The sequence below is a fragment of the Hyaena hyaena genome, unplaced genomic scaffold (assembly GCF_003009895.1).
Source record: "Hyaena hyaena isolate Hyena2069 unplaced genomic scaffold, ASM300989v1 scaffold_547, whole genome shotgun sequence".
In the NCBI taxonomy this organism is placed as follows: Eukaryota; Metazoa; Chordata; class Mammalia; order Carnivora; family Hyaenidae; genus Hyaena; species Hyaena hyaena.
The window spans coordinates 372,096-391,815 of record NW_024081177.1 but is presented as its reverse complement, the minus strand read 5'-3'; the positions used below and the strand labels follow the sequence as shown (position 1 = coordinate 391,815).

The 19,720-nt window shown below is 37.1% G+C and overlaps 1 protein-coding gene across 1 annotated transcript in view; it reads left to right on the top strand.

Moving 5' to 3' along the window:
* Positions 1–12,047, top strand: part of CUNH12orf4 (chromosome unknown C12orf4 homolog) — a 47,372-nt gene extending 35,325 nt beyond the window's left edge. Inside the window, exons 11-14 of the mRNA XM_039255764.1 lie at positions 1,353–1,555; positions 10,161–10,218; positions 10,808–10,875; positions 11,490–12,047. Coding sequence (XP_039111695.1) covers positions 1,353–1,555; positions 10,161–10,218; positions 10,808–10,875; positions 11,490–11,582 — 422 coding nt within the window. The 3' untranslated portion in view covers positions 11,583–12,047. The remainder of the gene's footprint in view (positions 1–1,352; positions 1,556–10,160; positions 10,219–10,807; positions 10,876–11,489) is intronic.
* The last annotated feature ends 7,673 nt before the right edge of the window (positions 12,048–19,720 follow it).

Genomic DNA, 19,720 nt, shown 5'->3' with positions numbered 1-19,720 from the left:
TACGGGGGATAGCTAGTGTGGCTCCATAGAAAACATAGTGATATCAGAAGCATGGATTTTGAGGTTTGATAAATGCTGCTCCAGCATTCAGTCTGTAATCATTTGTTCATCCAGTCATTCAACAAATATTTATTAGGTACCTCCTATGTGCCAGAAGCTGTTGTATATGCTGGAGATAGAACATTAAACAAGATAGAAAAATTCCCTATAGTCGTTGAGCGTAAACAATGGTCTCTTTAAATTAATCTCAAACAAATAAAGAATTTCAGTGCCAAGAAGAAAATAAAACAGAACAAGGTAAAGGGGAATATGTGAGAAGTGTCCTACCAGACAGGATAGTCAAAGAAGATCTCTCTGAGGAGGTGACCTTTGATCTGAGGCATCACTGGTGAAAAGAAGTCAGCCATATAAGAGTCTTGGGGGGAAACTTCAATGAGGTAGCCCTGATTTGGGGACAAGTTCTACGTTTTGAAGAACTGTACAAAAGCCTGTGTGGCTGGGCAGGAGGAGAGGGTGAGACGAGGATGTCAGACAGATGGACAGTGTCCGGATCATACAGGCTGTGTAAACCTCAGTGAGGGGCTTGTCTCCTTTTCTGAATGAAGTGTGAGCCTGTTGGATAATTTTAAGTAGGTGAGTGGTATAATCTGATTTATATTGAAATTGTTTTGGCCACAAATGTGGAAATGGTTTGTAGGTAGGCAAGACTGAGAGCAGAGAGACTAATTAGAAGCTACAGCAAAATCCTAGGTGAGAGATGATGGTAGCATGAGCTAGGGTAATAGCAATAAATTGAGTATCTCAGATTTGAGATAATTGTTGGAGATATTACTGAAAGTAGTTGATGATGAAGTATGTTGTGGATTAAGGAATAGATATTGAGATAAAGAAAGTAATTAAGGCAATTTCAATGTTTCTGTCCTGAGCCACTAACTAACTAGAGGGAGATTAGATCCATAAACTGAGATGGAGAATTGCTGCTTTAGGGTATGGACAAGACAGGTAATCCAGCAACCTGTTTTTACATACTCACTTTGAGTTGAGTAGGACATTTTGAGCATTTACATCAAAGTAGAGGTGAGTACTCATTTGATTTACTTACTTCTTGGTGATCACTTCATACCAACTTATGAACCTAATGCAAAATTTGCTATTGTCTTTTTCTTTTTTCATCACCTTCTTTCCAAGAATTAAGGAGCAGTGGCCATATTTGTTTCCTGAGCTCAACATAGGTTTCTGATATACCTCTACTAGTTCAGCTCATGGGCTTCCCTAATTATAGTTATTTATAAAGCCTATTGCTGAAAGCGATTTATACATTTGAAAATCATGATTGCATTTGGTGTTCACAGGAGAATTTTACATTACACGGCATTCTAATCTCTCTGAAATACATGTTGCTTTCCACCTTTGTGTGGATGACAATGTGAAGTCGGGAAACATCACTGCACGAGATCCTGCCATTATGGGACTCCGAAATATACTCAAGGTTTGCTGCACCCATGACATCACAACAATAAGCATACCTCTCTTGCTGGTGCATGATATGTCCGAGGTAAGCAGATACACAGATACCGTAATTTTATAAATACGTTAACCCTTAATATTATGTAATAATAATTAAATCCATTTTATATTTTAAAAGCACTTTTTTAAAAAAACTAATGGACCTTTGTATTTCCTCTCTGGTTACTAGCATTGAGTGACAGATGATATACAAGCCAAAAAATAATCCTTAACTATTTATGTTCAGAGAATTCTAGGATTATCCTACAGTACATAAATGAGAAAATAGTCATCTTTAGCTTCAATTAAGGCATGTGCCCTTATTTGGCTTACACAATTAATATTAAAATTAGTTTGCATTCCTGGAGGTTGGGAGGAGGCACCTGACTAGCTCAGTTGGTTAAATGTCTAACTCTTGATATGGGCTCAGGTCATGATGTCACACTTGGTTTGTGAGTTCGAGCCCCACATCGGTCTCTGCATTGACAGTACAAAGCCTGCTTGGGATTCTCTCTCTTTCCCTCTCTCTGTGCTCCTCCCACTCTCTCTCTTTTTCTCAAAATAAATAAGTTTAATCCCTTGAGGATGCTCTTTGGACAGTTCAAGTATTAGCTTCTACAATTAAAATGTGGCATAACCATTCATTCATGTTATTATGTACAGTGTATTATTGTATATTTTGAAGAAAAAAAATCTTTCCATGACTTCTTTCTTTCCTGTTTTGCTTCTCATCCACATACAAACTGGTTAGAAGGGATAAGCTGAAGAGAGAACACAAAAACTAAAAGTTCAACTTTCAGTAGTCTGGAGAAACAAAGCAGCTTCAGCACAATGGACGCAGGCAAGTCCTCCGGGGAGAGCCAGTGGCCAGCCTGGGGATGAAAGGCCCATGTTGTCAGCTTGGTGCCTGCTGGTTTTGAGATGGCTTCTTTTTTTTTTTTTAAAGCAAAATGACCTAATGCAAATCATGAATGTTAGGAAGGAAGTTTGGCCATTGATTATTCAAAGGTATTTCCCATGATAAAAGATATGTATAAATGCTACCGTTAGAGCAAAACACTTAGACTCATTAGCAAAGACCTCATTTTAAATGCAATACCCTATGTAAACACACACACACAATCAATTCCAGGCAAGATGAGGTGATTTTAAATGATTTGCCACTTACAACCCATTTTTATTTTTATCACCTTGTTTCAATTAAGAGAATTCTGGCTCCATCCTATGGGATCTGCATCAGACTGCCTAATTTTCTCATTCCACTCACTTCTGTAGCCTCAGTCATACCTAATATGGTATCAGGAGAGATTGACAAACGTGGCTTCTTTGGGATTTTTTCAATTGTAGCTTTATAAGCCTTTAGTTCCATCAGGAATTTTTAGCCACTGTTAAGTTATCGTCACTAACTAGTCCATCTATAAAAGTCTTTGGAGAATAACACAAAGTTTGTGATGAATTCCAGCTGCAAGGAAACGTCCAAACATTCCTGCAGCTGGAGTCCTGGTTAACCAGTTTATAAAAATGGTTATATGTAGGTGGGAAACAACCTCAAAAACAGTATTTCCTAAAGTCACTAAGTTTGGATTTACTTCCAGACATCTGATACTACTAGCATTCCCTCTCCCACAATGTTACAAAAGTTACATGTTTTAAATCGGGACAGCCAGCTGCAGGACATTAAGTTTGTTTCCAAAGTGTCCATTTTAATTCACAAAAGTATATTGAGCCACGATCCTCCCATTTGTTGTATTTAAACATCCATTCGGGTCAGGAGGTTTATTCTACAAACTCAGACAACACTGCACAGGATATAGACTTAATCTTTGTTTTGGGTTTCATGCAAGGGTCCCAAAGCATTTTCAAGTGTTGTTTACTTCCTCTAACAAACAGTTTCTAGACACTCAGTTACCACATTTTAGTGTGTGTACAGTAATGACGATGATGTCTGAAACAGCCCATGTTCTGTGGTAGAGCTGTAGCAATTAACTACAGTGGTTTTTTTTTTTGTTTTTTTGTTTTTTTTTAAAGGGAGGGAACAAACAATCTATCAGTGAGTAGAAAGACATCCTGATTTTACCAGTTTATCTCTATAGATCTTTGTGACCTGAAGGTACTGGAACCAATCTAAACTAATAGATGTAGAATTAATCTGTAAGCCAAGAATCCAGAGTTCCTGATTTCCTTTTATTTTTTTTACTGTTAACTGGCTGAATAATTTAGGACTTAGGTTTCAGGTATTATAATTGTGGTTGATGAAGATTTTGTTTTAAATTTGTATTAGAATATATTACACATATAGAAAAGTATACATTAGCATATAACGCATATTTTCACAAACTAAACACCCATGTAACCAATACCCAGATCATAAAACAGAATATTACCACCACCCAAAAAGCCACCTTCATGCCGCCTTCCAGTCACATAAGCCACACTCTTTTCCTGAGGGTAGCCATTTTTTTTTTCATTTTGAAAAACATAGATTATTTAGGCTTGTTTCTGTAGTTTATATAAGTGGAATCATATAGTACATACTCTTGTATGTGGCTTCTTTCACTCAGTAATTTTGTTTGTGAAATTTACCCGTATTATTGTCTGTGGTTATAGATTGTTCATTCACATTGTTATATATTATTCCACTGTGTGACTAGACAGTTATTTAGCCATTCTACTATTTATGGGCATTTAGAGTCGTTTCTAGGTTTTAATTATTATGATTAATGTTGCTATGAACATTCTAGTACATATATTTCTGTTAGATATATACTTAGGAGTGGAATTGTTAGATGTCATGGCATGCATATGTTTAGCTTTGATATATACAACCAGATAGTTTCCCAAAGTGGATGTACATAGCCCATTGTTTTTGAATGTGAAAAATAAGAAAGCCAGACTGTTCCTCACCTTCAGATAATGGCTGAGAAACTGATTAATAGGAGTAGGTCAGATACCTTAGAGGTGCATACTTGAGAGTAAAGAATAGCTTTTCATTTTCTCCCATGGGTACATAAACTCAGAAAATAATTCTGATATCTACCTTTCAAGACATCTACCAACTAAATCTTAATCACCTCTGCATTTCAACCTTACCCTAATCAGAAAATTCAGGTTGAATAGTCTAAGTATGGCCTTTTCTTTTTAAAGAAATTGTCTGCAATTATAACCACAGTTGACATCTTCTTAAATTTTAATTCCAAAATAGTTAACATATAGTATTATATTAGTTTCAAGTGTACAATGTAGTGATTCAACACTTACATACAATACCCAGTGTTCATCATAACTGTTCTCCTTAATATCCATCACCCATTTAACCCATCCCCCCACCTACCTTCTGGTAACCATCTATAACATCTGGTAACATCTATCTATGTTCTCTATAGTTAAGAATCTGTTTCTTGGGGGGGAGGGGGGGATGGGCATGAAGGAGGGCACTTTGGGGATGAGCACTGAGTGTTATGTAGAAACTAATTTGACAATAAACTATTTGTAAAAAAAAAAAAAAAAATATCTTAAACTTTTCAGTAATTAAAAAAAAAAAAAAAAAGAATCTGTTTCTTGGGGCTACTGGATGGCTCATTCAGTTGAGCATCTGACTGTTGGTTTTGCCTCAGACCGTGATCTCACGGTTCATGAGTTCCAGTGTCACATTGGACTCCGAGCTAATAGTGCAAAGCCTGCTTGGGACTCACTCTCTCTTTCTTCTACTCCTCTACCTCCCCTTCTCTCCCCCAGTCTCTCTCTCTCAAAATAAATAAATATACTGGGAAAAAAAAAAAAAAAGAAGAAGAGTGCCTGGGTGGCTCAGTCAGTTGAGCATCTGACTCTCAATTTCATGATGTCATGATTTTATGAGTTTGAGGCCCGCCTCAGGCTCTGCACTGACAGTGTGGAGCCTGCTTGGGATTCTCTCTCTCCCTCTCTGTCTCTCCCCCTCCCTCACTCATGCTGTCTCTTTCTCAAAATAAATAAAGAAAACTTTAAAAATTTATTTAAAAATATCTGTTTCTTGGTTTGCCTCTTTTCTCCCCTTATGATTATTTGTTTTGTTTCTTAAATTCTACATATGAGTGAAATCATATAGTATTTATCTTTCTCTGACTGACTTCATTTAACACAATATTCTCTAGCTCCATCTGTGTCATTGCAAATGGCAAGATTTTATTCTTTTTTATGGCTGAGGAATGTTTCATTTTATATATATATATATATATATATTTACACATATAAATTTTAGGATTGTTCTAGCTCTGTGAAAAATACTGGTGGCATTTTAAAGGGATTTCATTAAATGTGTAGATTGCTTTGGGTAGTATAGACATTTTAACATTTGTTCTTCTGATTAATGAGCATGGAATATCTTTCCATTTCTTCTTCTTCAATTTCTTTCATCAGTGTTTTCTAGTTTTAGAGCACAGGTCTTTTACCTCTTTGGGTAGGTTTATTCCTAAGTATCTTACGGTTTTTGTTTGTTTGTTTGTTTTTTACAAATAGTTTATTGTCAAGTTGGTTTCCATATAACACCCAGTGCTCATCCCCACAAATGCCCTCCTCCATGCTCATCTCCCCCCTCCCCCCCCACACCCATCAGTCCTCAGTTTGTTCGCAGCATTCAAGAGTCTCTCATGGTTTGCCTCTCTCCCTTTCCCCCACTATTTCCCCCCTTCTTCTCCCCCATGGTCCTCTGTTAAGTTCCTCCTAATCCTCCTATACATGCAAACATATGATATGATACTCCTGCTCTGCCTGACTTATTTCACTAATTATAACACCCTCCAGGTCCATCCGTGTTGCTACACATGGCCAGATTTCATTCTTTCTCATTGCCATGTAGTATTCCATCGTATAGATAAACCACATCTTCTTGATCCATTCATCCGTTGATGGACACTTAGGCTCTTTCCATGTTTTAGCTATTGTGGAGAGTGCTGCCATGAACATTGGGGTACATGTGCTCCTATGCATCAGCACTCCTGTATCCCTTGGGTAAATTCCTAGCAGTGCTATTGCTGGGTCATAGGGGAGTTCTATTGTTAATTTTCTGAGGAACCTCCATACTGTTTTCCAGAGGGGCTGTACCAGCTTACATTCCCACCAACAGTGTAGGAGGGTGCCCGTTTCTCCACATCCTTGCAAGCATCTACAGTTCTCTGATTTGCTCATTTTAGCCACTCTGACTGGTGTGAGGTGGTATCTCAGTGTGGGTTTGATTTGTATTTCCCTGATGAGGAGGGATGCTGAGCATCGTTTCATGTGTCTGTTGGCCATCTGGATGTCCACTTTGGAGAAGTGTCTGTTCATATCTTCTTCATTTCTTCACTGGGTTGTTTGTTTTTCAGGTGTGGAGTTTGGTGAATTCCTTATAGATTTTGGATATTAACCCTTTATCTGATATGTCATTTGCAACTATCTTTTCCCATTCCGTTGGTTGCCTATTAGTTTTGTGGGTTGTTTCCTTTGCTGTGCAGAAGCTTTTAATCTTGATGAGGTCCCAGTAGTTTATTTCTGCTCTTGATTCCCTTGCTTTTGGGGATGTGTCGAGTAAGAAGTTGCTGCGGTGGAGGTCAAGGAGGTTGTTTCCTGCTTTCTTCTCTAGGGTTTTGATGGTTTCCTGTCTCACATTCAGGTCCTTTATCCATTTGGAGTTTATTTTTGTGCATGGTGTGAGAAAATGATCTAGTTTAATTCTTCTGCATGTTGCTCTCCAGTTCTCCCAACACCATCTGTTAAAGAGGCTGTCTTTTTTCCATTGGATACTCTTTCCTGCTTTGTCAAAGATTAGTTGGCTGTATATTTTTGGGTCTACTTCTGAGTTCCCAATTCTATTCCACTGATCTATGTGTCTATTTTTGTGCCAATACCATACTGTCTTGATGACAGCTTTGTAGTAGAGGCTAAAGTATGGGATGGTGATACCTCCCATTTTGGTTTTATTTTTCAGTATTACTTTGGCTATTCGGGGTCTTTTGTGGTTCCATATAAATTTTGGGATAGTTTGTTCTAGTTTTGAGAAGTATGCTGGTGCAATTTTGATTGGAATTGCATTGAATGTGTAGATTGCTTTGGGTAGTAATGACATTTTAACTATATTTATTTTTCATGAGCATGGAATGTTTTTCCATTTTTTTGTGTCTTCAATTTCCTTCATAAGTTTTCTATAGTTTTCATCATACAGATCTCTTGTATCCTTGGTTAGGTTTATTCCGAGGTATTTTATGTTTTTTTTTGTGCAATCGTGAGTGGGATCAGTTTCTTGATTTCTCTTTCTGTTGTTTCATTATTGGTGTATAAAAATGCAACCGATTCTGTGCGTTGATTTTGTACCCTGCAACTTGGCTGAATTCATGGATCAGTTCTAGTAGGCTTCTGGTGGAGTCTCTCAGGTTTTCTATGTAGAGTATCATGTCATCTGCGAAAAGTGAAAGTTTGACTTCCTCTTTGCCAATTCTGATGCCTTTTATTTCCTTTTGTTGTCTGATGGCTGATGCTAGGACTTCCAGCACTATGTTAAACAACAGTATGAGAGTGGACATCCCTGTCATGTTCCTGATCTCAGGGGGGAAGCTCTCATTTTTTCCCCATTGAGGATGAGTTAGCTGAAGGCTTCTGGTACAATTATAAATGAGATTGTTTCCTTTTTTTTTTTTAATGTTCTTTTATTTGTTTTTGAGAGAGAGAGAACACAAGTGGAGGAGGGACAGAGAGAGAGAAGGAGACGCAGAATCCAGAGTAGCCTCCAGGCTCTGAGCTGACAGCTCAGACATGGGGCTCAAACCCACAAACTCTGAGATCATGACCTGAGCCGAAGTTGGATGCTTAACTGACTGAGCCACCCAAGTGCCCCAGAATTTTTGTCTTAATTTTTCCTTCAGCTGCTTCATTATTAGCATATGGAAATGCAACAGATTTCTGTAGATTGATTTTGTATCCTGCAACATTACTGAATTAATTTATTCTAGTGGTTTTTTGGTGGAGTCTTTTGCATTTTCTATATATAGTATTGTGTCATCTGCAAATAGTGAAAGCTTTACTTCTTCCTTACCAATTTGAATGCATTTTACTCCTTTCTCTTGTGTGATTGCTGTGGCTAGGACCTCTAGTACTATGTTGAATAAAAGTGGTGAGAGTGGATATCCTTGTCTTGTTCCTGACCTTCTCCCATAGAGGAAAAGCTGTGTTGAGGGGTGAGACAAGTTTTATGAAAAAAAAAAAAAAAAAGGAATGGTCATTAATGTGAATTATTGCCAGTAATGTCAATTAAAATAGAAGACTGAGAAAAGAGTTGATAATTAATAATCATTGAATTCTAACCAATTAATAAAGTAAATATCCATGAGTCCATCCTGATGATGAATAAATAAATAAAGGAGAAGAAACAATGCAGAAGAACTTCAAATAATTTATGTAGATACTCATTCTTCTGGGAGGGGAGTGAAAATCTCTACCTTTTATGCGTGTGCTGCTCCCAGTGAGTGACTTCTTTCCAAAGAGTATGTTTTGGAAAGACTGGGGAGTGGGAGAGGGGAGTAACTTTACAGTGGAGAAATCTGAGAATCACTCCCTCAGACAGGTGATCCAGAGCAATATCTACTGTCATACATCATGTTGACAGTGTACTCTTGAAATGATGGTATGAAAATGGCACCTGACCTCTGTAGTCTTCCCATCAAAACCAATAGCTCTAGTCTGACCATGAGAAAAACATCAGACAAATTCCAGTAGAAAACATCCTACAAATTACCTGACCAGGACTCATCAAACCTGTCAGGGTCATCAAAAACAAGGGAAGTCTGAGAAACCTCTCTTTTTTTCTTTGGTTATTAAATAATTTGTTTATTGTACTGCATTTACTGCACCGAGTAGAAAGATTAAAAATGTATTCAAGTTTTACATATTCAGGGTTTTTGAAATGTATTCAGTGTTTTTGAACTGACAGCAAATAGGAATCCTTTTGAGATTATGACAGTTTGACAGCATTATGATTAAATTCAATAAAGGTACGTGGGGTATTTGGAAGGTCAGATTCTACAGGTGCTTCTTTCTAAGACTTCTAATTCATTTAGTTCCTTAAATGGTAGGGAGAAAAGCCCATATCTGGTCAGGAAACATTTCAAAATGAAGTCATAGTTTCTTTCATTAAAATGTCTTTTCATGTCATTTATTAAAATGGAACTGTGGGGTAGGAGGTTATTTGGTTTGTAGAAGAATGAATGCATTTGGTTTGGTAGGTGGCTGGAATGGGATGTTTACTTCTGTTACTTTCATAATAACATGTTCTACAATAAAAGCATTTTAATGCATTGTTCAAATATTAATACAATTTGATGGATTTATTCATGCTAAAATTGAGAGTAGTTGCAGTCCTTATGTCACTTACATCTGTCTTTGGAAATAATTAGAAAGTTTTAAGGGTATGTTTAATTTTTTTAATTACACTTACTGGGATAATTAAATTGGTTTGTATTCCACAAATGCAGCCTAACAGCCATAAGGACTTATATCTAAAGACCAGAAGAAATCCAGCTGCAGTTAGCAAATAGTTGCCTGATTCTGTTCACAAAGTAGATGGTCAACATTATAGATAAATTGAATTATGATTTTTTTTTCTTACAGAGTTCTGTTAAAAACATGATATGTTTGGGTTCTGTTTTTAGGAAATGACTATACCATGGTGCTTAAGGAGAGCAGAACTTGTGTTCAAGTGTGTCAAAGGTGAGCATAACCTTATATTTAACAACATGACCCATATTTCTTACTACCAAATATTGAAACTAAAGCAACCTAGGAGAAAGAATATGAACACTACTTCTGTCATCTCGTATCTCAGTTAAAAGTGGTTTCAAAAGCAAATACTTTTTAGTTATCTTTTTCTAGTCATAAAATAAACAAATCTCTGGCCCTTTTGAAATACAGGAATATTTGGATATTATTTATATTTTCCTCTGATTATAGCTTGCTTACTCTCTATTTGCCTGTTTATTTTCTTAAAAAGAAAAAAGAGAATTGCATCTTCAACTAACCTTTAGTAACTTGCCTTAGCTTCATTGTGTGGAGGCTAAATAGGGCTTAAGAAATGTAAGTAAGAATATGTTGACAAAATTATGTTAAACCTCTCCAGCCTGGAGAGATAAGGATTGTAGAAATATATCTGTTCTTTGGGCCTTGCCTCGCCTACACACAAGTGGCTACCTGAAAAGGCCACACACAGAGCCCCACAATGATAATTCAGTTTATTTCCATAAGGGACTTATAGGTTTAAAGACAAGAATTCATAATTCAGCAAAGTGTTGTTCTGTTTTAGGCTTCATGATGGAAATGGCTTCATGGGATGGAGGTATTTCCAGGACAGTGCAGTTTCTGGTACCACAGGTGTGTTATGTGACTAGATCCCACCCCAGTTTAATCCTTGCTATAATATTGCTCCTAGATATAGCTAGGCACACTGCCCTAAACTCAACATAATATAATAAAATGCTAACACCTTTCTATATATTAAGAGAAGTGTTTGGATGCCATAGAGTCATTTAGTTTATTGTCAAAGATGTCAGCATCTACCATTCAAGGGATCTTTTATTTAATGCCAAAACCATATTTGACTCAACTTTTGTTTTTTTTCCCACATTTATGTTATATAGATCTTGAAGAGTTCATGTAAAAGGGCATTAGCAGAAAATGACTCTATTCTCTATTGAGCTTAGCAAAGTTAGTAGTACTTTGGTTACTGATTACACTAGAACTATCGAGGGGTTTTTCTGGCAATCAAACTTATTATTTGACAGAAACAACATAGATTCTCAGAAGATAGAGCCAGAAAAACACCCCTTGCCCATAACCATGTGGTTAACTCAGTCATGAAAGAGAATTTTCATATACCGCTCTCCATATCTAGGACTAGTTCCATATTTTAAGTTACTTAAAACTTAAAAAAAAAAAATAAAAAAAAGATTTAACAGATGTGAACTTTTCTTTTTACCTCTTAACAGAGTATTTCGGAAGAAATGTTCTATCAACTTAGTAATATGCTCCCCCAGATCTTCCGTGTATCATCAACACTTACTCTGACATCCAAGCACTGAACCCTTAGAGACTGACACTCTGGTGGAAGAAGACTGCCAGACTCTCCAGGAACCTGAGCTGTGCTGGGCGTCTGTCAAGCAAAAGATGCCCAGAAAGAGAACTTGCAATCCAAGCCACAAATCAAATCATGATGTATGTCTGTGAAACCTTCCAAAAATTCATATACCGTGTAGTCTAGTGATCAGCCTTTTACTTATACATTTACTCTTAAAAGGTCTTTATGAAAAAAAATCTTTCTTTCTTACCTGGACACCTGATGTAGGAGATGGCTGATTACATTTTCATGGAGACATTTGACTTTTCCAATAGGTTTGAATCCTATCTAGTTCAAGACTTAATTAATCATATAAATAAACTCTTCCCTTTACCTTATTTGTCAAACAAAAACTAAAAGACATTGAGATATACATTTCAGATATAGATTTCTTTTGAAAATCTTTGTGGAAAAACAAACCTATGAGACAGACGTGCTTATTCTTTTAAATTCTCCTGTTTCAAAAACTTGCTTTTAGTGTACTCTTTCTAAGAAGTTTTATAAGAATAAGATAAAGAAACGAGTTAGAAAAACACTTTAGATTCTTTACTTCTGTCTCATCTTCTCTATATGACTGGCCTTGCCCTTGTCTATTAATAACATTTCATGTGCTGGGAAAATAGTGTGCTTATTTGCAAGCCCAGTGGAAAGTTAGTCTAACCAGCACATGGCAGGATTTTAGTGCTCATCAGCATTATGACAGACAGCATTTTTATTTCTCCATCCTGCTTCCTGCATTCTCAACTTCCTTAACCATCCTTCTACTTCCTGCATTCCATTTTTTATAACTATGTGCCTGCCCATTTCTTTCTCTGCTATGTTGTCCCTCCTTTTCCATTGTCTTTCCTACTTTCTCAGATGCCACATGTCACTTATTTCTCCCATCTACAACATTTTTATAACATCTGTAACACATTTGCTGTGAGTAGTGACTACATTAAACAAAGACATTTACAAAACAATAGTTTCATCAATTCCAAATTATATGGATGTTGTAACTGGCCAGTGAAATGAAATAGAGGACATTTGACATCATGATAAGATGGTATATCTTGATTCCAAGAAGCATAAAGCACTCTTGTTAGTATACCTAAATACCTAAATGTAGAAACTTATAGAAACTCTTCTGACGCACAAAATGCTTCCCCATAACATGGAGTGTGTCTTGATTCTCTACTCAAAGAAATGACTACCTAAGAAACAACGCCCACTCCTGACTGTCCATTGTAACACCTTCCACATCCTTTTTCAGAGATCCTGGTGATCCCACCAAGAAAAAGCTAGGAATTCTACTTTTACAACAAAAAAATTGTCTTCCAGGCACCACTAGTATCATTGAGACTGATTCTAATGCAAAGCAAGGTAGACAGAAGTGGAAAATAGGGGTGTGTTAGAGCAGTATCAAGGACTATTTTAGTTCATAATATCAAAGGTCAAGTTGGAGCTGGGTGTAGCGGGATCAATAAAAACATTCAAAAAGAGGAACTGAAAAATCTTCCCACAGAAGTCCTGTAACTAATCTAAGTGGACATCCAACAGTTAGGGGCACAGCCAGAGGTTAGGGGGTAGGAGTAAGGGTTCATTTATGGAAACTTGGTGAATGCTACTGCCCATTTCTTCCTTTTCCACCATATAATGTAGTGGTTTTCACTCCAGGGCAATTAAAGGTACTATTTGGCCTCTGAAATCAAGATAAATATATTAAGTATCCTTTTTTCACATGGTACTGTATTATGAAATATACGGAAATGGTAAGATTGGGGAAATGCTTCTGATGTTATATACTACTGCTATGAAGACATATCAAGCCCTAAGCTAATAACAGATATATGATTAACTGTTGGGGATTTTAGTGATGCTGTGGATGAAAGTCTGGAGTTTTGTGTTTGGACCGGGAAAGGTGACATCATGATCTTTTTCTGAGTGTTCCAGAGAGCTTTGTGGAGGGGAGGGGTTTCAGGCACTTCATGAGTGATGTGAAGAAGGTACCTTAGCAGGTTGAGAATGGAAGAGAAATTCTTAAGTCTAAGATAAAGATAGGAACAGAAATGGAATAAAGGGAGGCACTGATAAATGGCCCATAAGTTGACAGAAACTGACCGCAAGAGCCTTTTAGAGGTGGGAGGGGAGGATCTCAGGACAAACATTGGCGAGGAGTGTTCAGTGAGCATGAAGCTTTCTATTTGCATAAACAGCTAAGTGTTCCTAACACAGATGACAACATGGTCCTCAAGGCCTTAAAAATATGCTTTGGAAATCACACAGGGGCATTAAGCCTGGTGTCTCCATTCCATACTGCTCTTCCCGTTCCTCAATTTTTGTTCTCAAAGCACAAGACCAAGCAAAGCTATAACCTCGCCATTGATGGAGATGTGTGGTGCCAGCTGTTCTCAGCACAATCATGTGACCGGAATGGAGAGATGCATGAAAAAGAATTTCAACAGAAACACAACTTCGCTTGCCTGGGAGCTGGCAGATCTCTTACTGGCACAGTACATCATTTGTACCACTTTGGTTAGATGGTGGCTCATTCTCACAAGGAAAAAAATGTTCCACAAAGGAAGGATGAATTCATGGAAACACTCCTGTTCTAGAGGAGTCTCCTTTGTTGTTATACTAGACCTATCTGCGGAGCTGAGTGATAACATTAGCAAGGAACACATAGTGTTTCCACATAGATATCATTGTATAACTCCCAAACATATTTTTTCACATAGAATACATAGAATTATTGTGTAGTTCCAGGCAAATTCACAAAAACAAAAAACCTTGCTGTTTTATTTAATCTGTTAAGGTCTCATCCCAGTGAATTGTATTTTGGAGAGGTTTTTGGGTTTTTTTTTTAATAGCTCAATAACATCACAAAGGACCACTAATTCTAAGGAGGCTGGGAACCACAACTTTGGACAGAATAAGTACATTACAAAGGGAGGGCAGAGATAAGGACAACAAGAGTGACAGATGGACCCAGAATCCATTCAGTAAATGCCAAGTGTTTACTGAGTTTCTCCCATACACGAAGGCATGGCGCTAAGCAAGATTCAGCCTGTAAAAGGCTATACAAAGGCTGTGAGACTTCAGGGACTATTTGATTAAGGTAAGAAGACTTCGCAAGGTTTTCTGTGATCTGTGACCAAGACGAAATCCCAAGTGAAGCAGGGGAAGGGGTGAGTAGCCTTCTGAGATAACCTACAGAATTACTAATACAGGCTTGTGATGTCCTTTTCAGTGTACACAGCTAGTTATCACAGTATAATCCAGATCTCTCTTGCCATTCTTTTCCTGATTCGTCCAAATCTAAGATTTGGCTGAATTTCATGCCTAGACAGTCAATCCTCATTAGTCATGGACTCTATATAATTTCATCTACTTGCTCAAATTTATTTGTAACTCTAAAATTAATAATGGCACTTACCAAGGCACATAGTCATTTACAAAGCACTGGTTTTTATCAAATCCAAGTTGTGTGACTACTGTAACTGGCCCACACAATGAAGGGGAGAACCTTCGGCAGCACTTCAGCATCACTCAGGAGCGAAAAATTTGAATAGACACACACAGCTCCCCAGCTGGGAGGAACAAGGCAACTAACTCTGCCTTCTGGTTTCAGCTCTCATTATGTAAACAAGTGTCCTTCTCATGGTCTGTTTATTAGTGTCATGTTTTTCACAGCTTTATGCATTTTGTTGGTGATTTTGCTGTCAGATGGCCCTCAAGTGCAGTGCTGATATGCTGTCAATTGTTCCCAAGCACAAAAAAGTTGTGATGTACCTAGTGGAGGAAATGTGTGTGTTCCATAAGCCTTGCCCAGGCATGAGTTATAGCGCAGTTGGTCATGAGTTCATTGTTAGTGAATCAATCTATGTTAAATAAAGTGTCTTTAAAAAGAAATGCATTTTAGAAGGTTATATATTGATTACCTCACAAAAATGTAATGAGAGGCTTGCAGGAAACTGGCCCTGTATTTCTAGGAGCAATAGCTCGATATTTCCTCCTTTAGTGTTCACAGTGCTAGAATCAACTGTATGTGTGTGTTCTCTCACAGGCCAGAGCACATAAAGAGCTACCTGTGAATATCTTTGGCACATGGGGAGTGAAACATGGAACATATTACCAGAGAAGCAAACATATCCTTTCTGGAGGTGTTTAGGAATTAAGCTGTCACAGATTAGATATGACATCTACAGGAGTAGATTGTATTTGTGGATCTCTCCCTCCCTCTTTCATTTCTCCTGATTTCTATCCTTCACTCTTTTTTTTTCTTTATAATGAATTCCTAGTTTCTTGTCATTAGCAAATCTGTGCTCAAAACTACTCAGAATGACAATATGACATGGGGGGGGGAGGGAGCACAGTCCCCAGAATTAAACAAACCTAGTTCAAGTGCCACCTCCCTGATTGATATGCTGTGGCTTGTCACATTGAGCATATTACCTAACCCCCATAAGCATGTTTCCTTGTCTGTAAGCTAGGAAAAATTAATAATAGTATCTACCTCATTGAGTGGTTGGGAAGGATTAAGTAAGAAAGTGCATACTACCTGGCATATAGTCATTCTATAAATATTTGCTGCTATTATCCTTCCTTCATGCCTTCCTGTCTCCCCTTCCTTCCTTTCTTCCTTCCTGTCTGACCTTTCTCCTTTCCTTCCTTCCTTTCACTAGATCGTAGTTATACTAAGTCACTTAAAACATCATGTCCTCAAGTAGTTTACAGCCTTATCGAGTTGAGAAGGGAACACATAGTAACTCACTGTATTAGCCAGCATATAGTAAGGGTATACAGTCAGTGCAGAATAAAGTGTACACAGAGTACTGTGGAAGCCAAAATAGAAACATGAGCAATACATTGGGCTGAGAAGGATGTTGAGCCCCTTGAGAGCTGTTTAGCCCTGCCTTTCTCTGGCATTGAGTGAGTGTCTTCTGGGAGCCCTTGTTATGCTCAGTAGGTCAAGCACAAATCCTCCTGGCAGGCAGACAGAACACCACCTGTGCCAGTGAGTGGCAGCAACAACTTCAGAAACAAAGGACAGGGCAGGTTAGAATATCAGGAGGAAGTCACAAGGTAGGTAAGTAACCCTGTATTTGAGTGGAGCAGGAAGGACTGTTACATTTTTATCAGGTGAATCTAGATTTTAGACAACAATGGTATGAAGTAGTTATAAAACTTAAAGACTCCTAGCCCTGTAGCAGCTATGTGAAATTTGCTCCTATGATGCTTCTCTGGTTCGTCTCTTAGGACTCTCTTGTCAGTGAGCTGATCAGAGGTTTCCTATCTTACAGGTGACTGAAGCCAAAGGATTAAGTGCTGGCAAAGGACTAAATGCTAGAAATGTATAGGGAAGAGATCCTGGGGATGAGAGGATTAGAACTTAGACATCACTCATTTACTTAGCTTACTTTGTGCATGTGGTGTCAGTGATGGGGGAGGGGATAATAAGTACATCTCTTTATTTTAAAAATCATCTTGGCCATCAGAATAGCAAACCATTCTGAGATTTAGTGGCTGAAACAGTAACTAAACAGTTAGTTTAGAACAGTTAGAATAGAACAGTTTCTATGGGTCACCTCTATAATTTTTCTGGTCTTACCTAGACTCATTCATGAGTCTTCAGACCTACTTCAGTAGGTCAAATTGGTAGTTCTGAGGCTAGAATTGAATGATCTCAGCAGGCACCTGGACTTGCCTTCACTGTGTCTCATCCTCTAGGAGGCTAGCCCAGAATTTTTCACATAGCAATAGCAGAGTTAGAAAAGATAATGGAATTATGCAATGACTCTTGAGACTTAGACTCAGGGTTGACACACTAACACTTTCTGGTGGTTAAAGCAAGTCACAAAGCCATCCCCTACTCAAGGAGTGAGATAATAGACCACATTTTGATGAGAAGGGCTACAGGAGTCACATTGTAAAGAGCATGGAGACAGGATGGGGAGAAGAATTGGGAATATTTTTGCTATTAATGTAACCACTTACTTGATGTTGTTTTTCATTATTATGGGTCTATTTATAGTTTCAATTCATATTTGTGTAGTGTAGCCTTATCTATACAGTATAGCCATAAAATATGTCCTATTGAAATGTGCCAAAAATGTCATATTGAAAGCTTTATTTTCTACATGTCATTCAAGAACTTGTTTTTTAAAAATCCAACACCATGTTTTTGAGATTTAATCATATTGATACAGATAGAACTAGTTTGTTAATTTTAGCTGCCATATGTTATTTTTGAATACTCTGAATTATACACTTGCAGCCCAGTTTATTCATTTTCCTATTGATGCACAATGAGGTTACTTTCACATTTGTGCAATTTTGTACTGTGCTGCAGTAACCACACTCTTACACAGGTATTGTTGTGCATATGTGTTAGTTTCTCCAGAATATGTATCTATGAATGGAACTGCTGGATTATAGAGTGATGACATCTTAAAATTTCATAGTTCTAAATATTACTCCCAAAGTAGTACCAAATTCTTCTACTGGTGGTATATGAATACCCCATATATATACCCAATATCCCATATAACAATAGGCAATAATTTTCAGAAATTTTAATTTTTGTTATTTTGATAAGTAAGAAATAGCATTCATTGCTCTTTTGTTCTACATTTCTATGATTACTAGTGATGATGAGTTGCCTGTGTGAATCCTATGTCTATTTTTTCTGTTGGGTTGTCTTTTTCATATTGATTTGTAGACCTTTTAAATATTTTGAACATTATATCTTTATAAGTTATTCTTGCACATATTTTTCCCACTTTATAGTTTTGTTTTCATTTTTTTATTATACTTTACTTTCTACAGTTTTAAATTTTTATGTAATATAATTTATCACTCTGAGTTCTGAATGGAAAAAAATGAATCTATATCTACACCCTTTATGGTAAAACTGCAGGACACTCAAAATGAAGATGAAACTCTTAAAAGTATTTTAACTTAAAAAAATTTTTTTGAATATTTATTCATTTTTGAGAAAGAGACAGAGCGAGTTGGAGAAGGGCAAAGAGAGATAAAGACACAGAATCTGAAGCAGGCTCCAGGCTCTGAGCTGTCAGCACAGAGCCCAATGCAGGGCTCAAACTCAGCAACTGTGAGATCATGACCTGAGCTGAAATTGGCTGCCCAACTGACTGAGCCACCCCAGGCGCCCCAAAAGTATTTTAATTTTTAAAATAAAAACCAAGCAAAGAGAGATTTGAATTACAATCTCAAAAAGAGCAGACTCCTCAGCAGCAACAACAGATGCCAGAATATGATCAAAGAGTGAGAGAACATAACCACCAACTAAAAGTTTTATACCCAACTAAACTATCTTTCAAGCCATACATCTACATAAACACATTTAAATTTATGTTGATACAGATAGAACTAGTTCATTAATTTTAACTGCTATATATTATTTTTGAATACACTCATATCCCAGTTTATTCATCCTCCTATTGATGTACAATGAGGTTACTTTCACATTTGTGCCATTTTGTGCTGTGCTGCAATAACCACACTCTTACACAGGTATTGTGGTGCATATATGTTAGCAGAACTCTCTAAAAAATCTTCTCAAAGAAATTGCTTTACTGCAGATAAAAAGGAAACTTATCTTCAAAGGAAGGGAGAATCTTTCAAATATGAAAACATGTGGTTTATTCATGTATAAAGCAAAGGGCCAAGAGAAAGTTGGCCAGGTAATCAACAAAAATATTTAGTTATTTATGGATTTTCTGAAATATCTTGAGAGTTTAGCCATGGAGCACACATGGCAGGCTGTCCCCATATAATGTCTGCCAGTGTCCCTATGTCGGCACATCCACCTTATTCAATCAAGATATGATTTCCCTTATCAGAATTTCTCCATCCCTAAACCTTTATTTCATATTTTCCACCTGTGCTACACTATAAGTCAATACCTTTTATCTGTTATCTGTTCACTGTTTCTCTTAATTTGTATCTATCTTACTGTTTATTTCAATTTCATTTAACTTCAAGGTCAAAGACCATGTATTTTTTATATAGAAATTCTACATTATTTTCATTTCTAAAAATTCTGTGTAAATCTGCCTGGCATTTTTTTGTGGTATCTTATTCTTTTCTTATATTTTATAT